The sequence below is a fragment of the Camarhynchus parvulus genome, chromosome 2 (assembly GCF_901933205.1).
Source record: "Camarhynchus parvulus chromosome 2, STF_HiC, whole genome shotgun sequence".
Lineage (NCBI taxonomy): Eukaryota > Metazoa > Chordata > Aves > Passeriformes > Thraupidae > Camarhynchus > Camarhynchus parvulus.
Window position 1 is genome coordinate 95,762,908 of NC_044572.1, and position 9,196 is coordinate 95,772,103.

Genomic DNA, 9,196 nt, shown 5'->3' on the forward strand with positions numbered 1-9,196 from the left:
TATTTCATTATTATTCCCACTTTCTAAGAATACTTCACACATCTATTAGGAACTTAGTGTTCATATGGAAACATCATCTCCCAATGGTTTCAGATATCTGTTATCTTTTATATTCACTTCTGCTTTTTGCAAGTCAATAATTCTAATTTTCAAAGCATACAATGTGAAAAATTGGAGGAAAGTGGAGGAAAGTGTGGGGCCACTAGGAAGGCGCATAGAGATACATTTCAGATCTTAGAAAGTTATTTCCTCTCCTTATTTTTTTTGTCTTTCTGAAAGACAAGAAAATCCCCAAACCAGCCCCACAAAACAAGCAAAACCAAATAAAAGTCAAAATCTAAAAAAAATGCTATTTATTTTTCTTTATCTGAGTGAAATGGTACTAATCCTCCAAAACAAAATTTTGTTTTCTTATCCATTTATTATTTTATAATTTTTCTTGCTCAAAATCTTGAAAGTCTTTTCATTTTATTCTTGTTTTTTTCTCTGTTCTTTTCAATTTCTTTTCAACTTCCATTCTGCCTACTTGTTTTTTTCCATGGGGAAAATACTACATTACTTGTTTTCACTTTTTCCTGTGTTCATTCTTTCTGATCACTGCTTTTCCTCTTTCTTATTGCTGATACCATCACAGATTTATTTCCACTTTCACAGTTTAATTTTTCTTGGCACTGTGTTACTTGTGCTATTTATTACAACTTGGGCTACTTTTAGCAAATGCAGTGGTGTAACTGCAAGATTTCCTGACTTTCTAGGAGTACCCCTTTTCCAGGGTTTGTATTAACATCCTTTTTGTATGCAGAACACTGGGGGCTGAATAAGGCATCTGTTTATTCCTGAAGTCCCCATAACTTGGTTGTGCCATAATCTCAGCTAAGATTATTGTGGAAAGTTTTTCTTCTTTTGATCAGGATCTGCAGAAAGAATTACTTGGAGGATTCAAGGAGGTTGATAACTGAAGATTTCTATCATTTGCTCTGTATACAACTGCACTCTTGTATTTCCATGCTTTTTGAGTTCTAATAGTTACTTTAGAAGGAGTTGAATAAAACTTTAGAGAGTTCTTGAAAAAGAACATTTGGAATGAATAAATCTTTACTTTTGTTTGCATATCTTTCAGTAATTAAGATATGTGCTGGTTTTGACTGGCGTAGAGTTAAATTCATTGGTTGTTGAAATGATGGTGTCAGTTCTCCATACAGTCTTTTAAACCATAAGATAAAACATAAGATAAAAATATGGTTTTCTCATTCTACATTTCATTTTCAAAGGACTGATTGCATTTGAAATTCTTCCTCATGTTGTTGTAGATGGCAGCACTCGAAGCTCATCTTGTTCCTGTTCTGCATTCTCTGTGGCCTTGGTTTTTAGCAGATGATTCCTCGATGGAAATAGCTCTGCATTTGCTTTGTGTCTACACTGCAAACTATCCTGCAGGTATGAAAGTCACTCTGTGGTGGAATACATCAAAATATTTTACCAGAATAATTAAGACAGAAAAGCATAATAAAGGGAAAAGAATGTTTATTGCTACTGTGAGAGGAAAGTGTAAAAACACTGGTCCATCAAAGTCCATGAAGAGTTTTGATTTTAATACATTCCAGACTTTTGTTCAGATCTGGTTCAAGCTGTTGGGTTTAGCAAGAGTGTAATTGTACTAGAGGATTAAATAGCATTTAATTCAAACCATTATGTTTGAAGGTTTTGCTGAATGTCCTGCCAAACTGAGTAGTATATTATAGAAGTACTATTCTAGGAATTCTTTAATAGAGAACAGTGTATCAGTACTTTGTATGGGTTGTACATTAGTCCTTATTGAGAACAATTTTGGTTTTGAAATAGTCAATCAAATTAAATTTTGTATTAAGTTTCTTCAGTTTATTTATGCCTTGGGCTCAGTAGCTTGCATTTGTATATTTTTCATAAGAAATCTCCTTTTTATTTGATCAAACCTTTTATTTCCATTGATAATTATCCCCACTACTGGAAGCCTAAACTTTCTTCTAGCATGGATTTTTTTCTTTCCATATCCTGGTTATTTAGATTTAGCAAATCATAAGTAATGATTTGCAAGTAGCTTGAAGAGACAGAAAAGTGTCTGTTCCTTTCTCCCTGTCAGGATACCATAACCGTTAAAATAAATAGCTAATGGTTAAAATATTACTCTTTTTTTAAGTTAATGTCTCCAGACCTTAAATGAACTTGCAATTACTTTTTTCACAAAGAATTTTTTTAATATGGGCTGAAGAAGTGTATTAGTCAGCTACAGAGTAAAAAATAAAAATGTAGTGTCCTGTCCATGTGCAAGAAATCAAGCTGATGTGACTCCAGGCTGCATTTTTATTTTCCTTGCTGATAAGAGCAAGTGGTCTCTGATCAATCATGTTTTTTCTTTCTGTTCGGAATAGCTGGCTTATGAGGTGTCCCAAATTTACCTACTCTGAACTGGTTACCCACTCCTCCTCAGTGTAGTCAGAGAAATGTAAATATTTGTCACAGTTAAACATTGTCTCATTTTTGTTTACTTTTGCCATGTAAGATATTACCTGTTGTTGTAGATAGTCAGTGCCACTAAAGAAAAGGACATATATCTATATTTGTGCAGAAGGCATTTATCTGTACTAGGTCAGTAACATGGCTGTTCCCTGTTGCTGTATTAATTCAAACTTGTAGCTCTGTAGCATAGGATTGTGCATTCTTCTGTTGTACAATGTAATGACAGCTGGAGACAGCGCTTATATTTCTCAGAAAAATATTCTAAGAAACTTATATTAATCCTTTCAAATTATACAGAGACCTTTTTTTCTGAGCCAGTTTCAGAGGATGCCTTCAGATTCAACCTCCAAATAATTGTATAATTAGATATATGTTCTGGTTTTTAAGGAGACTTTCTGAGATGGAGCAATGGCTTCTATTTAACAGCAGAATCACCTCTTACATTCTAGAACAATAGAACAGTAGATGCCTGTTCCAGTAAAGTGCTACATTCAGCCAGAATTCTATTCATAGCATGTCTGATTGACTTTATTGGGGTTCAAAAAAAAGATACCTAACAAATGCTTTGAAAAGTTCCATCTCAGTGTTTGAGCAGTTGCACTGTTCTTTCTATAGATTTTTCTTTTAAATACATATCTGCATTTCTAATATGATAAATGTCTCATTGCTTTAAGGTTGTGCTTCACTTTGTTGGGCCAGTGGTGGACAATCATCACTTCCCTCTGCACGAAGTGCAGCTGGCAATTCATTAATGCATTACGTCTTGAAATTGGCTTCCCATGTGTCAAATGATAACAGCCCAGTTCAGCAGGTGGCCTTTTGTCTGATATCTAACCTTGCTCTGTCTCATGACTGTAAAGGCATTATTCAGAAGGTAAGTAAATGGTAACCTGTATTTTAGCAATGGATACTGTTTCCTTTTTAATAAACCCTCATATTTTAATATGGAGTGTCCTATGATCATATAGACATGCTTCTGTGGGAATCAAATCCATTGTGTCTTCTCAGTTGTGTTACTGTTCCCTAAGAGCAGAGTGTAATTCAGTTATATTCATAGTCTGGACAATTTTTACTAGAGGTTTTTGTAACCTCTCTGTTTCAGTGGCCTGTAACATTTTTAATACCCATATATATTCATAGCAATCACTAGTGGATCATGCAAGTGAGTATGCTGTAGAACAAACTGCGTGTGAATGAACAAGAAATTAAACATTGTGTAAATCATTAGGTATGCTGTGGGAAACATAACCTTTGCAGAAGTTTTAGGAAAAAAGCTATGATTGGATGTTGGATAAAAATCTATTCCTATTACCTAAATGTATGTAATGTCTTTTCCTTTTTTTTATTTTGTATATAGAATGATCTGTTTCCCTTAAACTGAAAAATCTGTTTCCCTTAAACTTTGATTATTTAAATAAATTCAAACCTTGAGAAAAGAAGACAGACCATGTAGAAAGTCAACTGTAGTAGTGATGTGATAAGATGAGCTAACTCAATAGAAATTATAAAAAGTGTGTTTATTTTTAGAACCTTTTATAGTAATTGATTAATTGCAAAAATTTCTTTTGATTTCCATTAACAATGTTCTGTTCTTGGACCTAATTACTGTTAGAAATACAGGGAGAAATAGACCTTTTTGGGATGCTAATTATGGAAAGCATGGTCATACCATTGCAAAGTGGCTAATACTCAAACTTTTTGATAGAAACAGAGAGTTTGAGATCTCTTCCGTAGTAGCTGTTGTATTCTGTGAATTGTTTTTGCTTTTAGACTCTTCAGAGTTTCACTCTAGTGTGATAGTACTTCCTTCTCTCTCTTGGGCTCTGCTTTCATAAGTGTAAGCAATGCTGAATAACCAATTCCCTCTGTGAAAATTAAATTACCAATATTATATTCACATGAAGAAAACCACAATGAGTTTGTATGCTGGGTTGCTTGCTTTCAACCAGATGCTTGTGTATATTGTCAAGATTCAGTGAGGCTGGGAATATTTAGTAAAGGACTATTTCATTAGAGGAATTAATGTCAGAATGCCTCCCTCTTGCAACAGAAGAATTGATTTTCATCTTCTCACAATCTCCTTAAAGCGGAGGCAAAGCTGAGATAGTTTATGTCATATCAATGCACACTTCTTTTTCTTCAAAGCTTACAAAAATAGAGGACATTCCTCTGGCTGGCAGTGAAAGTAGTGGTACTGTAGGTTCTTACAAGTCACTTCCAACTCAAGACATTCTATGATACCTTTAACATTTGTCAATAGCATGCAATAATAAGTAAGGAATCAAGAATACAAGCGCATTGATTCGCTTAAAATGTCACTAGCTTGTTTTTGGGTAGAAACAATGAGTGCAAAGCAAAAAGCTTATGTAGTGGTGGGAATTAGTCTTTAAAGAAATACATTGTGTTGGATCAACTTTTATGTATCTACACTGCATAAATTATTATAGAAGAAACAGTATGTTACCATATTAACTTTTTAACCATGCAGCAGATTCTTTTTAATATGTAATTTAAAAAAAAATCATTGACTAATAATGGATTGCATTTAATGTATAAATTTTATAATACTATTAGTGTTTGGTCAAGTATGTGGATTGGAAGGTCAGACAACAGCAAACAAGCCATGGAATACTATAAATTCCTTTTTCTTACTTCTAACAGAGTAACTTCCTGCAGAACTTTTTATCTCTTTCGTTGCCAAAAGGAAGTAATAAAAATACTGGTAACATGTCTACTCTCTGGCTAAAGCTGCTACTGAGCATATCTTTTGGAGAAGATGGACAACAGATGGTTATGAAGATAAATGGCTTTTTAGACCAGATCATTGGAATGTGTAAATACAAGCACAAGAGCAGCCAACATCTAGCACTTCTTGTTCTACATAACGTATGTTTTAGTCCAGCTAATAAACCAAAGATATTAGGTAATGGTAAGTATCTGAAGGTTGTGCCAACTGTTGTTCTCTGAGAATATCGTGGCTTCCAGAAGGCTATATTTTCATGGCAGTTTGGTTACTGGGTTACTGACCAAGAACTCAATGTTGTATTTTAGAAGAGCATTTTTATAAAAAATTAATTTTTAGAATTACGGAATACATATTTTGGCAGAGAGACAATCACAGTAATACATAATAAAAGGAAAACCAAATAAATAGTTTTCAAAAGAAAATAAAGATTCACTGTTAGGCAGATCATTTGGATATAGTAACAGATTATGAATGAAAGGACTTTTGCAGTTTTCTCAAACAGCTAGTTTTTCAGGGAGGAAAGGATACAGAGGATTCTTTGTATCAGTCAGTTTGAAATAACTGAAGTTCCTGTCTTTCAGCTGGACAAAACTTTCTTAGCTTATGCAAATCATGAATGTTGAGACAAACTATTTTATGTCCTGTCGTGTACCAAAAATGTTTATGATAGTGATAAAGTTATGTCATGGCATATATATTTAATGTAACAATATGTTCAGAACTTTTTTCTTGGTTGTTTGTAGAAGGCATGTTTCTTTCCCTCGTTTAATTGCAGAGAGAATGCTCCTGTCTTTGTTTCAAATTCTCAGCAGGTTTTCCATAGTGTCCATGCTTTTTATTTTTCCTAAGATGTGGATTTACTACCTTAATTAAATATACATTATTTAGTTACATAACCTATGAATTTTTGTTGTGAAGTGAAGAAGCAAAGTGGAAGAGTTTGGCTTCAGAGGAATGCTAGAAAATTAAGGCACCTACAGTAAATATTTCTCATTGGTTGCAAATCATCTGCATAATAAGTATGAAGGGAAATAGAAACATCTTAATATCCATCCTGATGTGGCTCTAATTGTGGCTACTGGGAGTTATAAAACAGTTTCACAGCTTACTTAGTCCCTAAGCATAGCTGATAGCGATACGTAATATTCATGTTTTATTACTGGTGGCTTAACTTTGTAGCATTACTTGGTTTTGTTTTGCTATATTGTTTTTAACAATTCTTTCCATGTACTGTGCTGATTTTATGAGCATATTGAAATTTAATCGATAATAAAGTTTCTGTAATTCCTCTGCCGTACCAGTACTTGTCATAAAAATAAGTACACTCCAAGCATCAATCTACCGAGGCATGTAAATACATTTGCATTGCTCTTGATCATATTTTCTAGATGCATTTGGTTTCATGTTTTTTTATTTGTCTCATTAGATCAAGCAATTGCAGTACTGTCTGCCTGTTTGGAAAGTAACAGGCCTGCTGTTCAGAGAATAGGAGCAGCTTCGCTTTGGGCTTTGCTTCACAACTATCAGAAGGTTAGTATTTAAGAAATCTGTGAGACTATAATGTTATACTTTTATGCTGTAAACAATACAGTAATCTCTAAGTAAATAATAATAAAGTTTACAATAGTCATTCTGGTTTATTTTAATTGCGTAGCTGCCGAGGCTGAGAGATTAAACAACATGGTATAGAGGGGTTTGTCCTTTGTAATTTGTGACTACTTATATAAATGTAGTCTATATGGTGATACAGTTATGTTAATTCTAAAAATTCCTACATCTCATGCTCTAATGAATTATTGTAACTTTTTAAACTTTGCTGTTAAGAAGTGATCATGTAAACAGGAAAGCTCATTGTGTTTTGTGTGTTTGTGTGTGCTACAGGCAAAAGTGACTTTGAAGAATCCATCCATAAGGAGAAGAATAGATGAAGCTTATTCTTTAGTGAAGAAAAGTAAGTCTTATTTCTACTTAATGCCAATTCTTAATTTTTCCATCATTAAAGCATTTCAATTTATATCATCACAGTAAGCTTTTGTTGTGCTACAAGTTTTTGAAAGGATACTTTTGTCCCTAAAATCACAATTAGCAATGTGGCTTATGGTTAGGCATCTTATAAATAGAGATGGAGAAAAATGCCATAGTTGAACACCTTAGATAATTACCAAGGTTAGTTTTGAAGTATAGGTCTGATCATGCTTGCAATAAAAAGCCTTTTCACAGTACCATTGTGTGAATCTTTAAACCTTAAATTTAGTGATAAGAAAAATTGTTCTTTTAGCAATGCCTTTGCCATGCTCAGCCTCCGGGTGTTGAGCCACACAGAGAAGGGATCAGAACAGAGCATTGTTCCCACATTAAAATATTCTGGCATGGGTTGGTGACATTCTGAAGGCTTCACATTTTTGCTTAAGTAACTGAACATAACTCTTGTTTGAATGGCTGCAATACAAGAGATTCAGCTGAAGAACATTCACTATGGAAAGTGTTCAAACACTGATCTGGAGCTTCAGTAGCTAATAATGGGTTTATTGGTTGTTAGTCACATCAAGTAAGTCTAATCTTGAAAAGACATGATAATGTCTTTTTAAGCTAATGAGCTTTCCTACTAATTTAAATTGTTCTGTGGATGTACTCAAATAGGTTTATTGGTTAAGGGGCTTATAATACAAGATTTCCGTAGTATTTGCATAATGTATTTGCCACAAACTTTCTCTCTACATTGACCATTGTTGGTATCCTAATAAGGAGGAGGTGTATTTTTGATAGAACATCTCATCATTTTTCCTGTGCTGTCACCCAAATTCATTAATTTTGTGAATGTATTGTTGTTTCAACCTCAGCCATTACTAAGTCAATCCTTAAACATAACAATACAACATTTCAGGTACTGATAATATATTAACAAGTCTTACAGCAGAATTACTGCAGATCAGAGACTTTACTACCTTGTTTAATCAACAAGGTAGAAATATGTACCTTTTACAGATTAACACCTCATAACATTAATCCCCATTTATTTATGTACTGCTATAGAACATGAAATCCCAGACTGAAGTATTGATTTTTAATTCAATAAAAATTTACATATCAAAATAAGGATTTTATGCAACTGTCATCGTTACAGTTTACAGTTCTGTAATATATCATCAATATTGTCACTAAAGCATTCCTGCATTAAGGATCCCAGCTAGTCTGTGCTTGTAAAGCTTTAATCACTTAACAGTGATAATTGGGCTAAAATGGTAGATTGTTATTCTGAGTACACGTGGGGAAATATTTCAACATGGCTATTGTTATTTTGCATTTCCTGCTTTGTCATACCCAAGGGTAAAACCAAAACAGACTTTGCAACGTAAACTAAAAGTATTTGATTTGCTACTCATTAATACAGAGGCTAAGGTCATAAAGCAGCATGAATTCTTGCAAGGCATTTAATACAATCTTTGGAAAAGTAATTTTGTATTGAGAATCAACTAGAAATTCAAATCTTGGGGTTTTTTTTTCCTTTCAGGTTCTCCCCAGCCAGAAGAAAATGAACTACATGCCTATCATGTAAAATGCTTAGAGAATATAGTGCAGCTTCTTGATTGTTAATGGTCATCAGTCAACGTCTCATGTTGAAATTGAATAGCTTGTTCAATGAGAGCCTGAAATTTGAAGAAGGCACTTCTGATTCACAGATTTGTGGCAGCAGCAGATTTGCTGTGGAAGAAATTTCTGAAGCCTTTGAGGAAGGAGTTCATCTTTTTGAACCAAAGAAATTGCACTGTTTCTGGTTCAAACTGTTTGTACTGTAATCCCAATGGGAAATTATAATTATGCTACTATGTAAAGTATGTACACAGAAGAAGGAATGGAGGGAAAAAGATTTGAAAAATGAGTAATTTTCTTAAATTGCGCATTGAAATTGTTACTGTAAAGTATTAGAATTTCTGGTTTGGATTGTTCTTAATA

General features: G+C 33.5%; 1 protein-coding gene across 3 annotated transcripts in view; it reads left to right on the top strand.

Annotated features, from left to right (window-relative positions):
• RTTN (rotatin) overlaps positions 1-9,196 on the top strand; it is a 79,640-nt gene extending 70,444 nt beyond the window's left edge. For all 3 annotated transcript variants that reach the window (XM_030971331.1, XM_030971332.1, XM_030971333.1), the window contains 6 exons: positions 1,311-1,437; positions 3,171-3,370; positions 5,158-5,425; positions 6,669-6,772; positions 7,124-7,193; positions 8,754-9,196. In XM_030971331.1, the coding sequence (XP_030827191.1) occupies positions 1,311-1,437; positions 3,171-3,370; positions 5,158-5,425; positions 6,669-6,772; positions 7,124-7,193; positions 8,754-8,836 (852 nt within the window). In that variant the 3' untranslated portion in view covers positions 8,837-9,196. The remainder of the gene's footprint in view (positions 1-1,310; positions 1,438-3,170; positions 3,371-5,157; positions 5,426-6,668; positions 6,773-7,123; positions 7,194-8,753) is intronic.